Source organism: Amblyomma americanum, chromosome 4, assembly GCF_052857255.1.
Source record: "Amblyomma americanum isolate KBUSLIRL-KWMA chromosome 4, ASM5285725v1, whole genome shotgun sequence".
Classification (NCBI taxonomy): Eukaryota; Metazoa; Arthropoda; class Arachnida; order Ixodida; family Ixodidae; genus Amblyomma; species Amblyomma americanum.
This window is the reverse complement of record NC_135500.1, coordinates 26,075,701-26,101,209: the sequence shown is the minus strand read 5'-3', so window position 1 is coordinate 26,101,209 and position 25,509 is coordinate 26,075,701. Positions and strand designations below refer to the sequence as shown.

General features: G+C 50.9%; 1 protein-coding gene and 1 pseudogene across 1 annotated transcript; both read left to right on the top strand.

The window, feature by feature from the left end:
- Positions 1 to 19,609: 19,609 nt before the first annotated feature.
- On the top strand, positions 19,610 to 21,360 carry LOC144127760 (uncharacterized). Its single transcript, XM_077660653.1, has 3 exons — positions 19,610 to 19,778; positions 19,954 to 21,224; positions 21,298 to 21,360. The coding sequence occupies exons 1-3, from the start codon at positions 19,610 to 19,612 to the stop codon at positions 21,358 to 21,360; spliced, it is 1,503 nt and encodes a 500-aa protein (XP_077516779.1).
- A 76-nt stretch (positions 21,361 to 21,436) lies between these two features.
- On the top strand, positions 21,437 to 25,093 carry LOC144127759 (uncharacterized; annotated as a pseudogene).
- The last annotated feature ends 416 nt before the right edge of the window (positions 25,094 to 25,509 follow it).

The window sequence follows — 25,509 nt, the reverse complement described above, 5'->3', positions numbered from 1 at the left end:
TATTATTATCACAGCTTACTTTAAATGAAGGGGGAGATGCTTTCGGATTGGGCCAGGCAAACCGGAGGTCAAATGTTACAAATTAGACCTGTATACAGATAGAGCCAACTAAACAGCTCTAGGTATTTCTGGGATGTATCTTGTTGTTGCTTGCTGTGCAGGGATCTCTGGAATGTATCTTGTTGTTGTTGTTGATGATGATGTCGTTGTTGTTATGTGATTATACATGGGAGTGTGTTGTGGACATCAACACGTTTATTAACGACACCGTGCGGTTAACGGCAGTGGTGTGTTAATGTTTCGAAAATGCAGTTTGGTGTGCTGTGTTAATGGTGTACTTTTGGTGTGTGCTGGACATCGCGGTGTGTTGGGTGCTGTGGCAAAAACCGCCACAGACTAAGGCCCCTTTGTGCTGTGCGGTGAGAGTGAACGTTAAAGATCCCCAGGTGGTCGAAATTATTCCGGAGCCCTCCACAACGGCACCTCTCTTCCTTTCTTCTTTCCCTCCCACCGCTATCCCTTTCCATATGGCGTGGTTCAGGTGTCCAACGATATATGAGACAGATACTGCGCCATTAGCTTTCCAAAAACTAATTATTAATATTAATATTATAGTCGGTTGGCCGGATGTCCTGAAGATGAGGATGACGAGAGCAGTTTTTCATGGAAAAACTCTTGAGAGAGGGGGCCCTTGTCACATATAAGAGGGAGTCTAAAATAAAGTATGAAGAGAAGGCAAGAAGGAGAAGACGACGACAAGGCTTACGCAAACTAACGCCAAGGCTATAAAAGGGCAAGGGAGAGCGAGGCATGAGGGAAAGAACAGAGAAGCGGAGGCTCAGTCGGGTCAGGGACGCTTCGGCTGGGAGAGACGCCGGCAACTGGTCCGGTGAGCTCGCGTTCTACGGCTTTGCATCGTGGACTTCCTGCCGTTCCTGAACGCGTTCCGGGGAGTTAACTAAGGACGATACCACCTGCTACGGCCAGGGGTGTCTCCAGCGCTGTTGCCACCCATCCAGGTGGTGCCCCCAACGCCAACAACACCAGCATCACCTGCACGGGCGCTTGGACCGGGAGCTTGTACGACGCAGCCAACGACGTTGCCAGCGACGTCAGCCCAAGCACGTCGAACGCCACTTCGACGCCGGCTACAGGACCCACAAAACGCCGCAGCCGCACCGAACCGATCGTGAGCACGAACGCCGATCACTAACAGTAGAACGCTAGTAGGAGACGCTGGTAGCAGTGTTTCCTGGTCGTGTGTATTTATAGTCTTTGTGTTTTGTGTGAGTTTTGTTAGTTTTGCCTGCTAGTGTGTCTGTCACGTAGGGTGTATTAAATGTGCGTCTGTGTGGGTACACCGGCCGCCTAGTCCATTCTTTTGGTCCGAGTGTTCTCCGGGGAGATCCGTGACAAGCACTTCGAGTTGCTTTTCGAATCCTCGCTTCGTCTTCAGCATAACATTCACTCTCCAGAACGCGCGTTCTTCTTGGTAGCCTCCGGACAACCAAACAGTCAACCTTCCATGACCGAGAAGTGTGTATCCCAATTTTCGTGAGGTATCAGAAGTGATGAAAAAGCGCTGACTTCCTCCGTCGAACAGAACTCGCCCCTGGGCGTTGGATGTCGCTCCAGTGCAACACAAAGGGGCGGTCTGCATCAAGACGGTTCTTTTGAGACTGGAGCCGTTTTCCGTGGTTGTATTTTTAAGACTGCGTATGTGGGTACGCGCCATTAAGTCTGAGGACATCTTCATCATCATCAGATGTGTGGCAGTTAACCAGGAGGCATTATCGGTTGCGGCGATAGCATAAGGGTAGGCTTCCTTATGTGACTCCGTTTGCACAAGGTTGGGCATATACGCCGTCACTGCCGTACTACCCGGTGTGATGACCGTCGGCGTTTCGGCCATAATGCTGATAAGCTCCGCAATTGCACCCATGCCGTGGACGATACTCTGAAAGTCTATTGGATGGACCCGGCACAGCTTTAGAATGCTGCTAGAGGCATATCAGCTGCTCCATGTTTTGGATCAGCACCTCCTGGCCTTGTGTCTGGTTGCGTTCCTGGTCCACACCTTGAGCCTACGAAGTCTTCATGAACGAATCAGCTGTCTGCAGATGTCGACCGCCAATGGCTAGCGGAACAAACAGCGGTAAAACACAGCGTCAAGGATGAGACGCTTGGTGCGCCTGCCTGTGCTGTGCGTGAGCTGTAGAAGAAAAGTATGGTGTTGTTGTTGCGGTGCCGAGTACTTGTACCGACGAGATTCCTTATGCCAACGTTGGATGTGCCATACAGGCGGCTGATTGCATCCTAGCAGTCCATTCCCTGACGGCAAGTGTGGTGCAGATCTGCCAAGTTCAATTGTGGCCTCGAAACGTTGCGTGACAATGTGTTCTGCCTCCTCTCAGGAGGATGCCGTCCCTACCAAGACAAGTGCCGCAGTCGAAAGTCGAAGACAAAGGAGTCTCTTCGGCGTTCCAGATCGAGGTAAAAAGGGTGCTAGCTCTAGGGAGGTCTCATCTTCCGTATTGGTGCTAAACATCGCGGATGGCTCACTTATGTGCGTGCTTGTGACCGCCAAGGCAGAAATAGATACATTGCTCTGATTGATTTTCAGCAGTCGGCTACACATTGTTGCTATTCAAGAGACAAAGATAGGAAGCCAATTGGACAGAGGTGGCCTTGCGGCCCTTCTTAAGAGATTACAATGTCAGTGAGTCGCACTCTGCTTTTAGGCAGGCTGCTTTGTCTTCTGTAAAAAAGGGTTGTACCTGACATTATGTATCAAGTTGACACAGAAGGGCCCCTGATATGCTGTGAATTTCGGCTGCACGGCGAATAGTGGCGGTTCATCAACGTGAATGCTTCAAAATAGGGTGAACCGAGCTGGTTTCTTTCAGAGTAAGGTTTGGGTGACTATAAGTGTGCGAACCTACGTGACCGTCCAGGGCCCAGCGAGGACACCGATAAGAACCATGGCTTTTTATCAGCTATCTCTGAAAACGCAGGCTTAATTGACGCCGGATTGTCATCCGTCTTCACATTTATTAGAAGAGCCTCGAAGTCACGTCTGGATGGCATTTACGTTTCCGCAGATTTGCTTAAAAGCCGCATTCGTGAGATGTCCTGTCTGTTTCTTTCTACGATCATGCCATGGTCATTGCGCGGATTTGAGAATGTGCCCATCCAGACTTTCAGCCACAGTGGGCACCGTGGAAGCTTAATGTATTGTTGAAAGCGATGAACACCTTAAGCAGCGAGTGAGGACAGCTTTGGAGTCTTGCTTTACCATGAATCCCATTATTGTAGCGATAGCTACACTACGCCACCTCTTCTGCCCTTCAGCGTGGCACCACTTGAACTATGTGGCACTACTTGAGCTCCGTGGAGGCGCTCTAAGTCACGTGGTTGGTCACTACGGTAGGTCACGTGGTGCGGAGCAGCTGCTGCTACCGGCAGCGCGGCGCGCAATGGCTGCAACAAACTTATGTGCGCATACGCTGTGTGAAGTGCGACGAAGATGAAGGAACGCCCAGCGAAACAGAACGGACTTTGCAATTCGATTGAGCGAGTTCCACTCGGCCAGATGTAGCTATTGCGTCACTCCAGGTTTAACCAGAGCTAAACCACAGCCATTTTTTGCAGCTTGGGAAATGTTTCAGCAATACGTTAGTAGCATAGCTATTGAGAGCGGCCCCATGAGGTCTTACTTTAAGCATGGTGAGGTCAAGCTGCTGTTTCATAGCCTTTAAAACTTGCACGAACTTCTATAAGATTATCCAGAATTCTATACATAGGAAATTTGAACTGTAAAGTACCCTCTTCTAAAGTTGGGTGCACAGCGCTTTCGGGCGGCTCGTGTACGATCCAGCAGCAATCGCGCATTCAATCCAAGGCGCCAACTAGTGAGACTTTGCTTGATGAGCGTCGCCAAGTGAATGCCAAGCGCGTCTCTAAGTTCTTTTTTGGTGGCGGCCTGGTCACACATGCACATGACATAGTAATCGAGTTTTCAGAACACTACGCCTCTCTTTTTGCTGCCACTTTAAGCATTCTTGATGATGCTCATGTAGCGCGCCGGGAATAGACAACCAGCGCGCTTTCTTCGCCGCTTTCTGAAGATGAGCGCGCGATGGCAGGTGGTCCCTTAACCTTGGGTGAATTCAAAGATGCAGTTGATCTATTGCTTCATTCGAAAACCCGGAACAACATTTTCAAGGTATATATGTTGGTTTTTTCCGGTCGTACCCCAAATTTGTTAGACGTATTGATGTGGGAATTCTGCTACCCTAACTTACCAAAAGTCATTACTTCTTACTACTGAAAACTGATGATAAAGCAAAAACTGCGATTTTGTAGATGTCTACAGCATGCTCTGAAGAATGAAGGTAGCCAAGGAGCAGTGAAGAGGAGAGGAAGAAAAGATGTGTGCGCTAAGAGGCAAAAAGGGCAATGCCATTAGCAATATGGATAAGATTGTTAAGTTAGCCAGAGAAAGCCGCCGTGGTTGCTGAGTGGTTATGGCGCTCAGCTGCTGGCCCGAAAGACGCAGACTCGAGCCGGCCACGGCGGTCGAATTTCAAAGGAGGCAAAATTCAAAGGAGGCGATGTCAGTGCACGTTCAAGAACCCCAGGTGGTCGAAATTTCTGGAGCCCTTCACTACGGCGTTCCTCATAGCCTGAGTCGCTTTGGGACGTTAAACCCCCCATAAACCAAACCAAACCAGTAGCCAAAGAGTTCTACACAAACCTATATTGTCATTGTAATCACAACGTTAACGCGGCAGGCAGGTGGTTAGGTAGGGTGGGTGGGTGGCCGAGAAAATGTGCACTTAGTTGCACATTGCGGGTCATGCAGTAAATGGGCCGCTTTTGAGCAGCGCAACCATTCTAGGCAAGAGCAAGGTGCGAGGTGCACACCAAATCGTCGGGGGATTTTTGAGTGCGGTGCGTCGACAGTGGTGCGTCGGACGGCAGAGCGCTGCGCGTGCCAGCCCAGCGGAGCGCATGTGCACTTGCGCATGGTGTTTGCGAGGTGACGACGGCGAAGAGCGAGGCCAGCACGAGGAGCGGAGGGCTGACGTGTCAGAAAACCGAGGTGTGGAGGGAGACAGAGCATCGGAGATGGTGTGATTCAAGCGTGGAGGTGGCAGCCGTCGGACGTTGGGTCCATGCTGCCGTGACCTCCCTTGTATCACCGACGCCAGCCCCCCGCGTTCGTTTCAAGTTCGGAGGTGGCAGCCGATGAACTGAGGGACGTTGCTGTCGAGAGTCTTCCTTTTATAGCCTGCATAAGCATACGGAGGTTCGGGAAGCCGTCGATGGGTCCTGGCCATGCTTTCCCTGCTGCTGCTGCCAAGTTCTTGGGGCTGCTGACGTGAGTCCATCGGCGTCTTCCTGTGTTCCTCTCCGCTCCTTACCACCTGGCTCTCTTCCGCCGCTCCCTAGTGTTGTACGCGCGTTGAGTGTGTGTTTCTTCGTGTTTTCGTTTCTTGTGGACTACTTTTGTTTAAATTGTAAATACGGCTTCGTTTTGTGTTGTCTCATCTGTTTGTTGTCTTGGTCGAACCAGCACGCGACAGCGTTCCTCATTCGGCAGTCGGGTACGCGCTTCCGATTCGCGACAATTGGCGTCCGCGCGACAGGACGGACACGTGTTTTTTTTCGACCTTTCGTGGGTCCGTAAAAAAAAGATCACCACGCTAAAGGAGCTAATTGAATTAGGCAGAGAGTTGGGGTTGAAAGACGCCGAGTGGCTGCCGCGCAAAAGAAGGAACGCGCAGCACGTGCAGCCGAATGTGAGGCTCAACTGGAGCATGCAAAATCGCTAGTAGAAGCCGAAGAGCGTAGATTGCAACTCGCATTAAAGCTCCTGGAAGCTGGGGGGGTAATCGAGAACGCGAACCGGGGCGCTCTGCAGCGGTTAGCCCACACAAGTTGATCTCGCCTTTCGACGACCGCAGGGATGACTTGGATACATACCTGAAACTTATTGAGCATATCGCAGAAGGGCACCAGCTGGCCTAAGGAAAGATGGGCTAAAGTACTCAGTGTGTCTTTGACTGCGGAGCCTCTCCGTCTCTCCGTGTGTTCCGTCGATTGTCTTCTACAGATTAAATGGATGTCGGGAACGGCCACAACGTACAATGATTTACGTGACTTGGTGGTGGCCGAACAGTTCATGAGGAGCAATCGTAGTCGTCTGGCGATTTTCCTTCGAGAAGGAGAGTGCAAGACGCTTGACAAAATGGCCGAGGCAGCAGAGAACTTTCTAGAAGCCCAGCGGCAAAGAAATTTGTCTTCTTTAAAAGAGTCGTTCGAGGATAGCATCACGAGAGAGAAGAATGTTCCATCAAGTAGACGGTCAGGAAGGTGCCGCATTTGTAACCGACCTGGACATAAGGCTGCCGACAGTCGCTCTGAGCCAAAACAACTTTATTGTGTTTATTGTCAAAAAACAGGGCATGGCGTAAGTTCCTGCTCAAGGAAGCACAAAAACCAGAAGCAATCGTTCTGTTGTGTTCAGCCAGAGAGTGTTGCGCCTTAAACCGCGTCCACAGCAGCAGGTAGGCTTAAACAAGCTGAGAATAAAGTGGTTGTCGGACTTGTCCGGTAAAAGCCTGAAAACGCACAACACGTGCCTGTCCTGGAGTGAGAGTTCCGAGGCCTACTCGGACGTGTTTTGCGGCACACAGGAAGCAATACGGTGGCTGAGCGGAGGACCCTTGTTCCTGACCTAGCTCTCACCGGCTCGACGTCTACGGTGTTCCTCCTTGATGGCAGTAGTCTGGAAGTTCCCGAGGCAGAAGTCTATATCGCTTCCCTTTAGTTCTCTGGCACGGCCCTGGTGAAGTGCATGGAACCGCTATTGTACGATGTCATACTTGGAAATATACCAGAAGCACGTGAGCCCTCAAATCGAGATATTATGTTCTGGCATAGACAATGATGAGGTTGTCAGTAAAAATTGCGAAGACGAGAGCCCAGAAGTGGAGCTGGCTGGAAAGGATTTTTCCGGAGGAAGTAGAGAAAATTCTTCTTTTAGCGTCGGTCCCATACGGTTTACCAAAGAGATACTAGGAAAAGAGCAGAAAGAGAATGGGTTACTGAAAGCGTGTTGGGTGAAGGTAGGAAAGGTGTTCCATGGTAAGTACGCCACTTCGCACTCGTATTCGGTCGAAAAGGGTTTGCTGTACCGCCTTTGTTATCTCGCCTCTGGCGCAGAGACGTTCGGCAGGTAGTAGTACTTCCAAAGTCTTGCAGATCACAGGTGTTCAGCCTTGCGCACGATAGCCCGTTGGCGGGCCATCAAAGCATTAAGAAGACTAAAGATGAAGTTCTGGAAGAATTATACTAGCCAGGAGTACAGGAGAAGATTAAAAGGTATGCCAGGTTGTGCGACTCCTCCCAAAGGACGTGCCCGAAAGGCAAAGTAGGGAAAGCTGCGTTGGGACGCATGCCTTCTTACGACACTCCACTTTTTCGGGTCGCTGTCGATATTATCGGTCCGCTGTCGCCCACATAGGTGAAAGAGAATATATATATATTCTCACTCTCGTCGCTTTTGCCACGCTTTGCGAAAAATAGGTTCCGCAATCGTTGCAGAAGGTTTGGTGGAGATGTTTCCATGAATATGTTTTCCGAGAGAGATCCTTTGTGACCAGGGCTCGAATCGAATCGCAAGAGAATTCCTGATGGCCTATCACGTAAGAAGAACAGGCGATAACTGCATTAGTAATGCGCCAATTGTTCTGTAAGCATCAGAATTTGAGTTTTACCTTTTCTCTGAAAACAATATGTTTCTGCGTTCACATTGGCATGTGTTTGTACATTTCTTTATGCGATGAGCAAGCAAAGAAGCTTTATGTTCAGCATGCGCTGTTACTAATAAAGCCAGTTGTGGGTGCAGCGTTCGTTCGCGTTTTGTGTGTTTCTTCTCTTGTGGATGTGTTTCTTCCCTGCAGTTATTATATAACAATGTGACCAACTAGCCTAAACGTTAGTTTTACTCCCGTACATATACCACCTGTTTACTTGAGGTTTCCAGAGGCCTGGATTGGGAAGAGTTGGGGATAAGAGTTAATAGGGATACCGTAGTAATCTGCGATTTTCTTATGGCATTGTCTTGCGAAGTTTATCAGGAGATGAACTGCAAAGCACAATCAATGACCTAAGCCAGTTTCAAACTGCGCAAACACAACAGTGACATCAACCAAACACGTTCGCTTGCGAGCTGTCAACAAGTTGCCTAACCAGCTCAGAAGGGTAGCGGATCGGGCTAGTTGGTGCAGATTTGACATTTTCAGAAGCGCTAAAACACCGAGGACGCAGAGGGAACAGACAGGGACGAGCGCTACTTCCAACTGTTTATTTCGTAAAACCGCAAGTGCTTTAAACAGTTCTCGAACGCTTTTATGACACGGCAGTAAACTACACGTGCGAGAATACACAGTATAGCTACCGAGACTAAAAGAACCAAGGAGATAAGTGCACGATTACGTTGATACCCTGAGGAAGGCAAGTTCTTTTTTTGACAATGAAATGGACGGTGAGCTTACACAAGTGCTACCCAGTGATGCTATGTTCTGTGCTTCTATAATCTCTCGGGTTAGTTGATCACGACTACGTCCGATGATGTGGCACTGATTTAACAATGGAGCACAATTGCGGCACTTACTGCAGTGAATGGCTAGGTTGCTTCCGAAGGAATTTTTAACATTGTTGTTGTGCTGGCGTAGTCGGTCATTGAGACAACAGCCCGTTTGCCCAACATACTTTTTGCCACAAGATAGAGGGATGCAGTACACAACACAGTCTACACAGTCCACGTACGCTGTTTGGTGTTTGATACCACATAATTGTTTGACAGAAGAGTAGGGTTTCGTCAGCTTGCAAAGCTTGTTTAGCTTGTTAGGGGCCGTGAAAACAACTCTAACATCTGCTTTCTGCGCTACCTTTTTTAGGTTGTGTGAAACAGTGTGCACGTAAGGGAGCACAGCAACCTTTTTTCTCTCACTAGACTTATTTGCGATTTCGTCGCGACCATTCAGGTTCCTAAGGACGCGTTCTGCTACCGAGATCTGAAGTGGAACCGGGTAACCAGCGGCGGATAACCGGTTCACTTGTTTATGAAAACTACGGCGCATGCAGTGGTGGCAAGATTTCGTCAATGCATTCCTGAAACAAAGTGCAATCACTCCTCGCTTAACGAGCTTAGAGTGGGCGGAGCGGAAAGCTAAGAGGGGTTTATTGCCGCGAGGTTCGTAGCTCCAGCAAACGTGGTTGTCGGTGAGTGAGAAGTTTATATCGACGAAGCGGATTTCCCCGCCACATGGTAGTTCATGGGTTAGTTTTAGTGGGCTGAGATTATTCTGGAAGGCTACTAAAGTCTGGCTAGCTTCGTGTTGAAGGGATTTCTGGTCACAGTCAATAAAAACTAAAAAATCATCCACAAATCTAAACACCTTAAAAACCTTTGACCCCTCCAGGTACCGCTGGAGGGCTCTGTCATGGTAGCTTAGAAACAGATCGCTGAGCACCGGTGCTATACAGGAGCCTATACATACACCTTCCTTTTGTAGGAAGGGTTGGTTGTTCCAGGAAATAAAAGTATTTTTCAGGTAAAACTGCAAAAGTTCAAGAAAGCCACTACATGAAACCCCGGCATCATTTTGGAAGGGGACAACACCGAAGTGGTCGATGCTGTCTTGAACATATTCTAGTAAAGAAGCATGTGGCAGTGAGTAGTATAAGTCTTTAACATCGATTGAAAAGTATTAGACTTTGTTTCATCCCATCCCGACAAGAGCCTTCAGGCCTTTTCAATCGATGTTAAAGACTTATACTACTCACTGCCACATGCTTCTTTACTAGAATATGTTCAAGACAGCATCGACCACTTCGGTGTTGTCCCCTTCCAAAATGATGCCGGGGTTTCATGTAGTGGCTTTCTTGAACTTTTGCAGTTTTACCTGAAAAATACTTTTATTTCCTGGAACAACCAACCCTTCCTACAAAAGGAAGGTGTATGTATAGGCTCCTGTATAGCACCGGTGCTCAGCGATCTGTTTCTAAGCTACCATGACAGAGCCCTCCAGCGGTACCTGAAGGGGTCAAAGGTTTTTAAGGTGTTTAGATTTGTGGATGATTTTTTAGTTTTTATTGACTGTGACCAGAAATCCCTTCAACACGAAGCTAGCCAGACTTTAGTAGCCTTCCAGAATAATCTCAGCCCACTAAAACTAACCCATGAACTACCATCTGGCGGGGAAATCCGCTTCATCGATATAAACTTCTCACTCACCGACAACCACGTTCGCTGGAGCTATGAACCTCGCGGCAATAAACCCCTCTTAGCTTTCCGCTCCGCCCACTCTAAGCTCGTTAAGCGAGGAGTGATTGCACTTTGTTTCAGGAATGCATTGACGAAATCTTGCCACCACTGCATGCCCCGTAGTTTTCATAAACAAGTGAACCGGTTATCCGCCGCTGGTTACCCGGTTCCACTTCAGATCTCGGTAGCAGAACGCGTCCTTAGGAACCTGAACGGTCGCGACGAAATCGCAAATAAGTCTAGTGAGAGAAAAAAGGTTGCTGTGCTCCCTTACGTGCACACTGTTTCACACAACCTAAAAAAGGTAGCGCAGAAAGCAGATGTTAGAGTTGTTTTCACGGCCCCTAACAAGCTAAACAAGCTTTGCAAGCTGACGAAACCCTACTCTTCTGTCAAACAATTATGTGGTATCAAACACCAAACAGCGTACGTGGACTGTGTAGACTGTGTTGTGTACTGCATCCCTCTATCTTGTGGCAAAAAGTATGTTGGGCAAACGGGCTGTTGTCTCAATGACCGGCTACGCCAGCACAACAACAATGTTAAAAATTCCTTCGGAGGCAACCTAGCCATTCACTGCAGTAAGTGCCGCAATTGTGCTCCATTGTTAAATCAGTGCCACATCATCGGACGTAGTCGTGATCAACTAACCCGAGAGATTATAGAAGCACAGAACATAGCATCACTGGGTAGCACTTGTGTAAGCTCACCGTCCACTTCATTGTCAAAAAAAGAACTTGCCTTCCTCAGGGTATCAACGTAATCGTGCACTTATCTCCTTGGTTCTTTTAGTCTCGGTAGCTATACTGTGTATTCTCGCACGTGTAGTTTACTGCCGTGTCATAAAAGCGTTCGAGAACTGTTTAAAGCACTTGCGGTTTTACGAAATAAACAGTTGGAAGTAGCGCTCGTCCCTGTCTGCTCCCTCTGCGTCCTCGGTGTTTTAGCGCTTCTGAAAATGTCTAACCAGCTCGTTCTACAACTTCTTGCCCCACTGCACGAAAGGCACAGAAACTAAACAGGCTGCTGCGGTGCTGCCTCGGCATGACAGCTTTCGGGAGCCGGAACAATAAACAAACAGCGTTCGTGAACCTGGTTTGTCCTGTTCGCCAGCTGGGTGAATTTTCTGGAGACACCGCACCAACCACATCAAGCACTTTGCGGTGATTAACCGCTCGTGTGCGTTTCGTGCTTGGAAACGTCGCTTGCAAAGTGCAAAAAAGAGCGTTTGCTTTCGTCGCAATGATGTGCTCTACGTTACGACGTCTTGCATGCGGTCGCATACAATAGGCCAGGGTGCCGTGACCGCCGTGGAGAACGCGGCTATGTAGAGAGCAAAAAGGAATGCCTTATTCCTTGCGCTGGGACTCCCTCGGCCGCTAGCTCCGGCAGTTTCTTGGCGGGACTGTGCGCGAGAACCGCAAGTGTGCCAGTTGCTGGCGTGAACTTGCCGCCATCGTTCCCGTGCCGCCAGCAAAGTGACCTGATGGCGATGATTGGAGACGCGCTTTCTGTGGGATAGAGCAGACCCAAAGTATCATCGGCGTGATCTGAAGGAATCTCCGTTTCAGGAGATCGCTAGTTGCGACCAGATATCGCAGGTGAGCGCGAGTTGCCTGTCTTGCTAATTTTGAACTTGAGATGAAGAAGAAAGCAGTGCTGCATTTTCTTTTCTTTCAGATAGCAATCAGAATATTTTTACTGGGTTCACATTTAAATGCAAGAATGATGCGTGTAACTATACATTTTTTTAGTACTCTGACAGGCTCCAACAAACCCGATGAATCTGCTCAGATTTTGGCGTAATTTGAAGCGATCGATGTGTTCTTATGGTTCTACCTCTTATTATTATAATTCAACAAGGCAGAAAGCCAGCCGGGGCGCCAGTGCATTGTGGAACGACGCAACGCATAATACGAAATGCGTAGCAGTAAGCACAGGGCACAGAAAGTAGACGCATGTAGCCTGCGTTTAATCCTCTCGCATCGTTTTCGAAAGCTCCCTGCTCACGCGCTCTTCGCAGCCAGTCCATCATCCATTCGGAGCGCGCTTGCTTCTGCGGTAGCGGCTCTTCCTCCGAGTCAGAATCGACGGCGCAGTATAGCAGCAAGGCTGCTGCTGCCCAGGAGCCGCGCACGGTGATTGTCCGTCCGATGTTCTGAAAAACCTCCATTAGCTACGGCAGCGCAAGGTGTCTGAAGTTGCAGCGACTGTACACACGCAGCAATCGCGCGCGGAAGACAGCGCGCAAGCAAGAACAGAGAACACGGGGAACGCGGCGAAATTGGTTTTTCTATGCAACAGAGAGTTTGCGTATAAGTGCCGCAAAAGTTGCTGACACATTCTAGCTGGCACCAGCGACACGTTTCCCAATTGTTCGTGCTCACGCAGTGTGACAGGATCGCCAACCGGACGAAACCACTGTTTTGTCGGACGGGTTGGCGGACTGTTTCTGCAGTGTGACTTCCGCAGTGGAAGGAAACAACTGTTTAAAAATAGTAGCGAGGTGTTGGAGGAGGTAAACGAATACGCCTACTTTGGGGAGGTAGATTCCGCAGATTTGAATCACGAAAGCGAAATAACCAAGTATAAGAATGAGACGGAGGGCATTACGCATGCTCACTCAGATAATGCATTGCAGTTTACCAATAGCGCCAAAGACAACAGCAACAGCTCCATTACAACAAACAGCCCACAAAACACAAATGAAGAAAAGAAAGAAAGACACATGACGACCGCTGACTCTCAACTGACTTTATTTGCCATCAAAAACAGTTCTTATAAGCATTACCGCCTGTAATTGCATATGCACGGAAGACAAATACAAAGGTTTACAAAATTTCAACAAAAGCCGACAGCTGAAATCTACTTTTGTCAACGAATTCAACTTCATCATCTGTTAGAAATAAGGTGGGTTTGCTGATGCAACTATTCCGGTTTTTGGTCATATGATAGGCTTTAACAATCTCTAGCGTTGGCTTGTCTAAGTATTTCTACAACACTCTTGTAGGGCTGAACCGTGGAGAGCACCCCTGGGCTGAATTGCGTGTCTGGGTCCTGGTTTTCGACCTATTAATTTTCTTTGCCATCAAGACTCGTAAGACCTTCCATTTGAAGCCATTGTCTGTGAAAAAGGCGTGTGGCAACTAAACATCTCCAAGCACCTGCAGCATCATCTATCCCATCAATTTATAGATGATCTTCTGGTCAAACGAGACTCGGAAGTCCTTGTTGAATGTTTTCAGGATGCGAAAACGACGACATGCAAGGCCATTGAAATAGACGTAGAGGATTTTTATTATTCTTTTCCACTAGGAAGTGTTTTGCGCTGTGTACGAAACTGCATCACGAAGGAAAACGATGAGCACGGGTTCACAGGCAGGTGTGGCATTTAGACTGATAGTTCTGTAGAGCTACACCGTGTTGTCACGTGGTGGTGACGTTGAAGAACACAGTAGGAATACTGTGGAAGACAAAACTAACTTTTATTGGGCGAACCTGTGCCCACAAAAGAGGCTACACTTACAGCACTACGGTAGCGGCGAGCACGGTCGGCGATCGTCGAAAATCTGATCCGCGGGTCAAGCGCGTCGGCTGTTATATAGCAGTCGTCGAATGTTCCAGACTAATCGTTGGGACCCGCGTGCCTTCCACAAAGTTCTACACCATTCGCGTCGGGCGATGAAATCAGATAACATAAGGTTCGGCTACAACAGACAGCGAATAGAAGCATCGATGACTTGCCAGAAACTTCGGATAGATGCAGGCGCGTCCCGCGCTGTGCGATAACACTTGTTAGGCGGCGAAACGTGGTCGCCCCATAAAGATAAGTACACGTGTCAGTATTTACCTACTTTCCAGGCTTGTTGGCTGAGAAGGGCATCTGTTCACCGAAAAAGCGGGAGTTTGCATTGGGTAGAGTGTACTCCCGATACTAAGTGAAATCCTTCTGAGGTATGTGAATATATCCCTGGAACTTGCGCTAGGCAGACTTCATCGAAAAACATGCCTATTTGTCGTCGATCACGTAGTATTTGCTGATTGTTAGGGCTTCAAGAGTAAGATGATTCCCATCCTGAAAGTTTTCAAGGAATAGGACTCTGGACTGAAATTCCCATTCGAAGCCGCCAAAGAATATCTGCTGTTTTTTAGACGTACACGCCACCGGGGTGGCTCAGTGTTTATGGCACTCGGCTGCTGACGCGAAAACCGCGGGTTCGATCCCTACCGCTGCAGTCGCATATCGATGCAGGCGAATTGCTAGAGGCCCGTGTACCGTGCGAAGTCATTGCTCGTTAAAGAACTTAAGGTTGTAAAAATTTCTGGAGCGCTTCACAACGGCGTCCTACATAGCTTGAGTCGCTTTGGGACGTTAAACACCCATAAACCTCAACTAGTTTTGGGACATTAAGATCAAGCTGGAAATAAATCTTGTATGCTGGTGCTATAACACAAGATCAGTAAAGCCGATTTTTTAGTTTTAGCTAGGGGCACTCAAAGATAGTCATCAACTGCGTAGTTAAAACATGCCCCAAGACTGCCCTAAAAACGACATTTTTCCAATTATTGGTGAGCGGCTTCGAAGCACACATCAGCATATTAAAGAAAGCGGATTCTCGCAACAGCTGTTAGCACGCATGTTTGGAGAACTAGTTAAAGAAGTAAAACTGATGCTCTCGCATACTATCAAGCAACGCAATACAGATAAGAGAAAGATTTCACAATCATCCGGTATGTTCTCCGCGTCTCACACAGTATCACAAACGTGGAACAGAGGTATCAGGTGACATGCTTTCTCCGCCCCGCTGAAACTGGTCCGTAATGCCCATCCGTGCATCGCAAACTCAATACGCCGAACTGAGGTCCTCATAACAGCTGCTCTATTCGTCATGACGAACAAGTTCTTGAGTGCAACGAAGGTGTCCTATATCAGATAAATTTATTATGCGGAGCGCAGTACATAAGCAGAAAGGTCGTTGTCTGAATACACTACTTCGCGAGCACGGAAAAAAATGTCGAAAACAAAGACCCAGATTCACGAACTGCAGCTTACTGTCTAACATGCGAGGGGTGCTCGCGAACGTTCACCACCACAAGAGTGTTGTACAAGTGCTTAGAGAAGACAACACAGGAGATAGTTGACGCATATCATATTGCTACAAGACAAGCGAAGGGCGACGACACGGAGGTTGTTGACTGTGCTTGGCACGAGCTTGCTGGACGGATTCATTGCAGCGGCCTGTGCCTAGTGTTCCTTGTGTTCCTTGCGCTTGTGCCTTGTGTTCTGTGTCTCTATGTGCTGCGATGGCCTTCTGCCCCGTAACATCTTGGTTGAGGTGGTGCCATCATCCGCGCCCTTGCCCATTGCTTGCGGAGCACACGACCACTGCAACACGGAGCTTCGCGGCGGTCTCTACACCTGGCATGCCACAGTGACTGAGTCCGTCAAGTTTCCACTACCTCTACTTTCATGATGATGCATGGCTCATGCCTGTGACCCTGAAAGCATTTCCGGCGCCCCGGGCGACAACGTCGCGAAGTGGATCGCCATGTAGGACCGCGTCAGAACCCATAACAGGTGGGACCCCACTGTAATGCTTGCGAATGTCGTTTTTTATTTGACCAAGACGGCGCGGCAATGGTATACATGCATGACACGCTCGAGGCGGACCTAACGAGTTGGGACGTTTTCAAAGAAAAGATTCATGCTCTGTTTGGGCAACCGGGTAATTTTAAGGTTTGTGGCCAAAAAACTTCAGTCCCGTGCTCAGTCCTCCACAGAAGGCTACACAGCGTACACGCAGGATGTGTTGGCCCTTTGCCACCAAGTCGATACCGTCATGTCGGAATCAGGAAAAGTCAGCCACATATTGAAAGGGATTGCTAATGACGCGTTCCACCTGCTGCTCTGCAAGTGCTGCAATGCTGTGGACGCCCTCATCAAGTAGTGCCGTCGCTTTCAGGAGGTCGAGATCCAGCGCATTTTTTAGCCGTTTCCTGCGCTTCCACATTCGGGAGTGACATCTTCCTGTGAGCAGCAGCACCCACTCTCTGAAGAGGGGTTTATGGGGACGTGAGCAGCGCCGGCAATCGGTCACACGTAATCGGGAAAACAGCAGGGCAAGAAGCAGGTTTTTACAAAGAGAAGTTCTCAGCACGAGCGTCAGTAGGCTGCCTCCAGAGCTTCGTCGTCGTTGGCGTAGGCGCTTGGTCGCCATTTTCATTCCGCATCTAGTAACCATCCCGGTATAAACCCTACCGTCGCCGAAACTGTCACGAGGACCGTTCGCCGCGAAGATGAAGCTTTTACACCTGGGCCGCCCCATCTCACCATCCCCGACCAAAACTTGGCCTCCGTATCAATTATTCAGGCGTCGTGCACGAAAAACTTGCGAACTTGGACCCGAACCCAGAACTTGGACTCGAAGCCAGATTCGAACTCATGATGAACGCTGTATTGAAAAGTTTTAACTGATCCACATCCCTTTGCTACTTAGGTGACGTTATTTTATTTCAGGCAGATTTTCTTCTCACATTGCAGACCTTTCTAAAATTTTTTCGCTCTTCCATCATGCGAGGATGCAGCTCAACTCTTACATATGTCGTTTCACGCGTCGTGAGATCAATATACTTGGCAGTGTCGTCCACTCTACGGTTTTTCGTCCCGATCTGGAGATTCAAGCAGTGAAGCACTTCATAGCGGCCCGATCAAACAACGACGTTTGTTAGTGCTTTCATCAATTTGTTCCCTGATTCGACGACGTTGCTCAGCCCCTCACAGAACTTCTTAAAAAAAGATGTGGTTTTCTTTTGGGGACAATTTTAAAAGTAAGCCTTCGCTAAGCTTGTCAGTAAGCTTATTTCCGCACCAGTTTTGGCAGTTTTTGATGTAACAGCTCATACTGAAGTCCGTACTGATGCTAGCGGCCAGGGAATTGGTTCAATCCTTTCTGATCATCATTCCGCAAGCGATCGTGTGATCGGATCTGTCAGCCGCCTCCTGTTCCAATCTGAGGATTACTCTGTTGCAAAACTAGAGTTCTTAGCCCTTGTGTGGGCTATTGCGAAATTTATACTTTACCTATATGGCAGGGTGTTCACGGTAATCCCCGATTATGCACTTTGTTGTTGGCTCTCTTGTCTATAGGATCCTACTGGCTGCCTCGGTCGTTGGGCGTTACGCCTCCAAGACTACGACTACACTGTGGTCTACAAGGCTCGACTGCTACACAGGGATGCTGACTGCCTCTCTTGTTACCATGTTATCTTCACGGCAGATATTACTGACAGTACATTCGCTAATAACCTCTTCTCACACTCCTCTTTCATCACTATTGCCGAAGAACAGCGCTGAGATGCTGAGGTCGTATATCATAGAACGCCTACCGCCGCCCCCACCCTCCCTACCGACCCTTCAGTGAGCCACTTTGCACTCGTTGATGGCACTTTATATCGTAGAAACTTACACCCCGCTCGACCTGACTTCCTCATCGTTGTTCACATGCACTGCAGCACTGTTGTCTTACATATACTCCATGATCTGCCTATTGCTGGTCATCTGGGCGTTTCACGCACGTAAACCGCGTCCGCCGTCGGTTCTTCTGGCCTGGCCTCTATCGCGCTGTCCGCGGTTGTGTTGGTGCTTGCGATCAGTGCCAGCGTCGGAAGCGGCCTACAACTCCTCCTGCTTGCCTTCTTCAGCCTATCGACAGCCTTTCAGAGCCGTTCTACTATGTTGGATGAGACATTCCCGTACACTTTCCTTAATCCACGCCTAGAAATAAATAGGTTGCGGTAGCCACAAATTATGCTTCCCGACAGGCACTCCCCGCCACTACTGCCACTGATGTCGTCGACGTCCTTCTTCACAACCTTTTTCTCCATTATGACACTTCCCACCTACTGTCTACAGACCATGGCCGTACCTTTCAAAAGTTGCGTGCGGCATTCTTCGCGCGTGCTCAACAAAACACAAGTTAATCACCGCTTACCATCCGCAGACTAACGTTCTCACTGAGCGCCTCGACCGGACCTTCAATGACATGCTCGCTATGTACGTCTCATCTGACCACCACGACAGGGGCATAGCCCGCCCCTACGCTACATTTGCGTACAGTTCCTCCTGCCATGATACTGCCGGCTGCCCCCCCCCCCCCCTTTTCCCTCTTGTATGGCCGCGAGCCTCAATTGCCTCTCGACACAGTGCTTCGTGCATCGGGCCTTCCGCCTTCTGAATATGCCCGCGATGCCATTGCTCGTGCGGACCACGCCCATCCAATCGAGCGTTCCCGCTTGCAAGCGTCTCAAGCCTCTCAGCCAGAGAGCTACAACAGCTGCCACCTCATCGCCGTCTTCACACCTCGCTTACTTGTGCTACTCTGGGCACTTCATCGCCGTGTCGGGCCCTCAGACTATGCCGCTACTTTGGCCCATATCGTGTGCTGCGCCAAGTGACGGCCGTAACTTACGAGATCGCTTCTACCTTCCCTGAATACACTTTCCTTCCCGCACAACCCGATATCGTCCACGTCTCGCCCCTCAACCCCTATCACCTGCAGTGCTCTGACAGCCTGTAATGAGCACCGCGACGGTGCTTCAGATCCCTGGGGCTGTGCTACAAGCCATGCGAACGGCGACGGCGCGGACTAAGTTGTCTGTGTTTGGCGCGTGCTCGCTGGCCGAATCCATCGCGGAGGCCTGTGCCTAGTGCTCCGTGTGTGCCTTGTGCTTGTACCTTGTCTTGTGTGTTTCTCCGTGCTGCGACGGCCATCTGGTCCATAACAATACCACCAAAAACCGGAACACTTGATTAGCTAATGCACCTTATTTCTAACAGATGATGAAGCTGAATTCGTTAACAAAAGCGGGTTTTACTGGGCACAGTTAGTTTTGTTGAACGTTTGTATACCTTTTGTGGGTGGCGCTGCGATCGCCGAGGGGAGTAGACGTGTTCACATCGGCTCTGTCATTGCTAACCAATTACGCAGTGCTAATTATCTCGAAACAAAGCTTTCCTTGCACCAATGTGTCCGTGAACGCGAGCGGCATCGACCGATACCAGCTGACCCAAGAGGTGCGTTTTTCTTTGCCAAATTTTGTGACTTTTTCTATCGCCGTCGTGTGAAGGAGTGCTAGGCCTAGGCTTGTCCCGCGGACGCTAGGCCCAACACCGTCGCACCGGTCGCCGCCTGCCGTACTCCTCGGCGGTGGCCGCTCGTCAGCTCCGAGATGGAGGCGTCCGCTACGACAACAATGATCGTGGACAACCAAATGTGCTTTCAAGTTCAAGGAAAAGAGATATCACCAGAGGAATACCACAACGACATCGGGTGGACGCTCGCGGGGGAACGCATGTCGAGGCTGCGCCAGCGGACCCCCGACAGCGGACCCGGCGGGAGTCAGACAATCCCGAAATCGAAATTCAACAAGAACGTCAGAGGTACTTGTATTTGGGCGTGTTGGTTCATATCTTTTCAGGACACAGGGGCGCAACAAAAACACACGGACATAGAAGTAGACAGAGACGAGCGCTTTCCCAAGCGCTCGTCCCTGTCTACTTTTATGTCCGTGTGTTTTTGTTGCGCCCCTGTGTCCTCCTGAAAAGAACGTCAGAGCCTCGGCCATCAAGGCAGCACGCATACCAGCCATGCCACTGGAAGAGAGCAAGATAGTCGTCAGACCCATAGGGGGACTGGACATCGTAAAGACCGGCACCACCACTGTCGCTGCGGCCATACTCGCCGCGGCCAAGATCACAAGCGAGGAAAGCGCCGCGGACACCATATGCCCCAACACGCAACAGAACATCATGGTCGTCAGTACACCGAACGAAGACAACGCGGCAAGGTACGCTAAAATCCAGGAAATCTATTTTCAAGGCAAACCCTACGAGGTCAGCGCATATCGCACTGCTCCTCCCGACACCGTAAAGGGCGTCATCAGAGGCATCCCCATCGACGCTAGCACCGCCGAGCTAGATAGGAACATCGTCAACGAGAGAAACCCGCTAGCAGTGGGCGCAAAGAGGATCGGCAGCACGACCACCGTTATCGTGGTGTTCCAGGGACCCAAGGTACCGAACTTCGTCCGATACGGAGTCACCCTGATACCGTGCCGTCTCTACAGAAAACAGATCGACGTTTGCCAGCAGTGCGGCCGAGTGGGACACCGAAAGGACGTGTGCCCGACCCCCACAATCAAGACGTGCCTGGTCTGCGGACTCGCCAACCCCAAAGAAGAGCATCGCTGTACCCCAAAATGTAAGTTGTGCGGGGAAGAACACCCGACCGGAGACCGAACGTGCAAGGCGAAATACAAGATCCCCTACGTAGTGCGCAAGCGTCAATGGGAGCGCCGACAGGCCGAACGCAAGCTGCTGTCGGAGAGCGATTTCCCGCCACTAGACAAGCCGCTAGCTGCGGGAAAGTCAAGGACTCCATCAGAGAACCGCGCGCCAAAATCCAGAGACAGCAGCTGCTGCAAGAGAAGCCTCAGTAGGAAAAGGTCACCATCACGTGAGCGAGTCAGCTGGGTCGACTCAGCTAAAGGGAATAATATAAGTAACGCGCAGAAAATCACCGAAGCCACGAAGAAAGACGATATAAACAAGGTGCGAGAAGCAAACGAGACCTTAAGACAAGAGAACGCGGCGTTGCGAACGACCATCAACAGCCTCACGGGAGAGATCGCCGAGATCCGTAAGTTGCTGCTATGCAACTACGAGCCTCTACAGGGACCCACGCCAAGCACAAGCAAGACCGACGAAACAACCATGAACACCCAGGAGACAGCCGTAGAGGAACCGGCACCGAAGAAGCGAGCCGTCGAGGCCACGCGCAAGCAAACAGAAAACGATCGACTCGACAACCCCGAGGCCAAATTCGAAGCGAGATTCACCAAACTCGAACAATTAATCACAGCGAACGTCGTAGCAGTGACAGCAATGAAACAAACAATAGAGGCCTACCAAGCCGAGAACACGAACAGATTCGCCTACATCGAAAGGACCCTACAGCCGATAGTGAGCCACCCGACGTTTGCGCCCCTCTTCGCGCAACATCCACACAACCAGGGAACCACGTACACACCAACGCAATCATGGCCGCCAACGCAACAACAGCAGCAGGCTTAACAGCGTGGCAGTGAAACTGTCGCGGCCTCGGAAGGAAGAAAGCAGTCATCCAACAGCACATCGCACATGCCACGCGCAAGCCGGACGTGATCCTATTACAAGAAACACTCACCGACGCACTGTCCCTCCCGGGCTACAGAGTGCACAAGGGCCAGCCCGACGGGAGATGCCTGTGCAACCTGGTCAGGAAGGGACTCACGTTCATTGAGCACGAGCTGCAAATCAATATCAAGATCGAGCACACACTCACCGAAATCATCCCGGGCAAGAAGAGAAAACGAAGCATATTTCTGCTCAACATCTACAGCAACCCATAGCTGAGAAAACAGAGATTCAAAACAATACTGCACAGAGCCAGCACCGCCACAGGCCGCAACACGGTGATCGTCTGCGGCGACTTCAACGCGATGAACCCAGCCTGGGGCTACAACAAGTACACAGCAAAGGGCCGCGACCTGTACCAAGACGCCATAGAACTCGACTTCACCCTCATCACGGACCCGACGCATCCGACGAGAATCGGTAACTCTGTGTCCCGGGACACCACTCCGGACCTCACGTTCGTCAAGAATGATGTCCGGGGCGCAATCACCTGGAGAAACATGGGAACCGACCTCGGCAGCGACCACACCATCGCGGAAATAAGCATACCGGAACACAACAACACCAGCGTCAAAACACACAGATGGATAGACTGGGATGCCTTCCGAGACGCCAGAAGCCAGAAGACAGACGCTGACGACGAGATCGAAGACATAGAGTCTCTGACGGCCGAAGTCACCAAGAGCGTATGCGACGCGACCAAAGAAATTGAAACGGACGCGGCGATTGATAAAGTAGACAGCCGGCTAGCGCATCTCATCGAAGCCAAGCAGTCGATACTCAGTCGCTGTAAGAAACAACGGCTTAACCGCAGACTGAGAAAGAAGGTGGCGGAGGTCAACCGAGCGATCGAGGGGCACTGCCGCGCGCTATGCACGCAACAGTGGATCGAGATATGCAACGCGGCAGACGGGCAGATGCATAGCGGGAAGACGTGGAACCTGCTGCGGCACCTGCTCGACGAAACCAAGACCAAGTCGCACCAAAGGAACAGACTCGCCAAGCTCATACATCGGGCGGTCTCGGTACATGGCGCCGACGAAGTCACCAGGCGCATCAATGACAAATACCTGCCCACTACACCCACCGAACAACACGCGCCGTACGGCGGCCTACCCAACGCGAAGCTCGATCGTGACATCGACGTGGAGGAGGTCCGCGCGGCCCTGCACGACCTCAACAGCCGGTCGGCAGCTGGCCCGGACCTCGTCACGAACAAGGCGCACAAGAACCTCGACGACGGCTCGATTGAGAACCTCGCAAAATACTTCAACAAGTGCTGGAGAGGGGCCGCGCTACCAAAGCAGTGGAAGACAGCCAAGACTATCCTGATACCCAAGCCGGGGAAGCCACCGGACACGGACAACCTCCGGCCCATCTCGCTCACGTCCTGCGTGGGCAAGGTGCTGGAGCACGTCCTGCTCAACAGGTGGCAAGACTACCTGGAACGAGAAGGGCTGTACCCGGCCACGGTGATCGGCTTCAGACTGCACCTAAGCACGCAGGAGGCGATGCTGCAGCTCAAATACCAAATCATAGACGATGGCGGCAGCACCCGCGACAACAAGGCAATCCTGGGGCTCGACCTAAAGAGCGCCTTCGATAATGTGAAACACTCGGCGATTCTGTCCCAAGTCTATAAGATCAACATGGGCGAAAGATCCTACAACTACATCAAGGACTTTCTCACTGACAGGACCGCCGAGCTACGAGCAGGCGACCTACAAACCCAAGAGAAGAAGTTCGGGAGCATCGCCACACCGCAGGGAGCGGTCATTTCGCCGATGCTGTTCAACCTGGTAATGATCGGAGTGGCCGAGAAGCTCGCGGACATCGAAGACGTCAGGCACACCATCTACGTGGACGATATCACACTGTGGGTGACCGGCGGCAGCGACGCTCATATCGAGGGCGCGCTGCAAGCCGCCGTCGACGCGATAGAAGACCAGTTGGTAGGCACCGGATTGAGATGTTCGCCGAGCAAATCGGAGCTCCTCATAGTACCACCTACCAGCAATGGCAGAGGCAAGACCAGACAACGCGAATGCGAAAAAATCAGAATCGTAACCAAATCCGGCAACGTGATCCCCGAGGTCCGCAAAATCAGGATCCTAGGCATGGTCATCGAAAAGCATGGAAGAAACGGCGAAACCATCGCCCATCTCACGGCAAAAGCGGCCAACGCTATGCGACTCCTCAAAAGAGTCACTGCCCGGAAGGCTGGCATGAGAGAGGAGAGCCTAATCAGGCTCGTCCAATCCTTCATCATCAGCCACGTCGCGTACGTTGCAGCCTACCACAGATGGCTGCAACACAAATGCAACAAAATCAATGTATTCATCAGAAGAGCGTATAAGACGGCGCTGGGCCTGTTCGAGTCCACGAGCACGACCCGCCTCCTACAACTCTGGATGCACAACACGTTTCAAGAAATAGCCGAAGCGCAACGGACCTCTCAACTGGAGCGGCTGTCCACGACCAAAGCCGGGAGGAAGATACTGGACGACCTGGGAATAGGACACTCGAACGAGGCGGAGATGAAGCTCCCCGTCCCCGAAGAGGTCCGACGCCAGACCAGAATCGACCCCATACCCAAGAACATGAACCCCGAGTTTAACAAGGGAAGAAGAGCGGCGAGGTCCAAGGCTCTCATCGACCTGCACGCCAACGACGAACACGCGCGGTGCGTGGACGCGGCCGAATATCAACGGAACGCCTTCGCAGAGGTCGTCATAGAGGCGTCGACCGGCGCCACAAGGACGGCAGCGAGCGTGAGAAGCGCCGGAGCGGAACAAGCGGAGGAGGTGGCCATCGCCCTGGCCATCGCCGACGCAGACTGCTACACGGTGCTGAGTGACTCGAGACAGGCGGTGCGAAACTTCGCCAAAGGCCAAGTCTGCAGCGAGGCCGAGCGCGTACTACGAGTGACCAAACTGCAAGACAGAAGAGTAAAAATCAAGTGGTTTCCGGCGCACGCGGGCGACGCGTCGGAATGCAGTGAGAACCACAATGAGACGGCACACGCAGCGGCACGAGCGCTACCCAACCGCGCCCCGGCAACACACCGTCCGACGTGGTTCGGAGCCAAGGACCGCATGACGGACTACAGCGAAATCACGAAGGCCTACCGCCTGGCACGCAGCATTCTCCCACCCCCGCACCTGAGGCTGAGTCGAGCGGAGGCGGTACTACTGAGACAGCTCCAGACCGGATCGCTACCGAGCCCGGGACTGATGCATCGCATGTACCCCGAGACCTACCCGACCGATACGTGTAGAATCTGCCGGAGGGAGACGGCAGATCACACGCACATCTTGTGGGACTTTATCAAAAATCCAAAGGAAGCGAGATCAAGAACAATCCCGCCGCGGCTGGAGGCAGCCGCGAAGAGCAGCGACCAAGACCAACAGCTATGGGCCGTCCAGCAGGTCCTCGGGGCGCTCGAAAGGCAGGGACCCAGCGAGCCGGCAAAGGCGAGCGGAGACCCGCGCCGAGTAACGGCAACCTCGCAGACGACGTAGGCCCTCGTCGGGGCGCGCGAGCGCCAAACTGCAGGAACAAATAATGTTTGCTCCAATCCAATCCAATACCTTTTGTTTTCCTTTTTCGTGATAATGTAAATACTGCACAAAAACGAGCCCTTTCCCTCCCAAGTCTCCAATCACGTCGCATCGTATCACGCCTATGCCTCCTTCATTCCTTTTTCTACCGCCCTATTAACAGCCATCCTTTGCTGCAGCCGCCATCAAGAATATCCCCTCGCCTAAACCACACTCATCCCATAGCTCCCATTAAAGGCCGCACATCAGCTATGAATGTTTCATTCTTCCCAGATGCAATAGCCCGATGGAATGCCCTGCCTGATAATATTGCTTCTTGCACAGATCGAGCAACTTTCCGCACTGAATTAGCGAATCACCTGTGTCTTACGTGATGT

Excerpts from the sequence above, each read along its gene's own strand:
- LOC144127760 (XM_077660653.1), top strand. The coding sequence starts at position 19,610 with ATGTGCTTTCAAGTTCAAGGAAAAGAGATATCACCAGAGGAATACCAC. Across the intron at positions 19,779-19,953 it reads ATTCAACAAGAACGTCAGAG|CCTCGGCCATCAAGGCAGCA; the intron begins GTACTTGTATTT and ends AGAACGTCAGAG. Across the intron at positions 21,225-21,297 it reads ACCCCGAGGCCAAATTCGAA|AGGCCTACCAAGCCGAGAAC; the intron begins GCGAGATTCACC and ends AACAAACAATAG.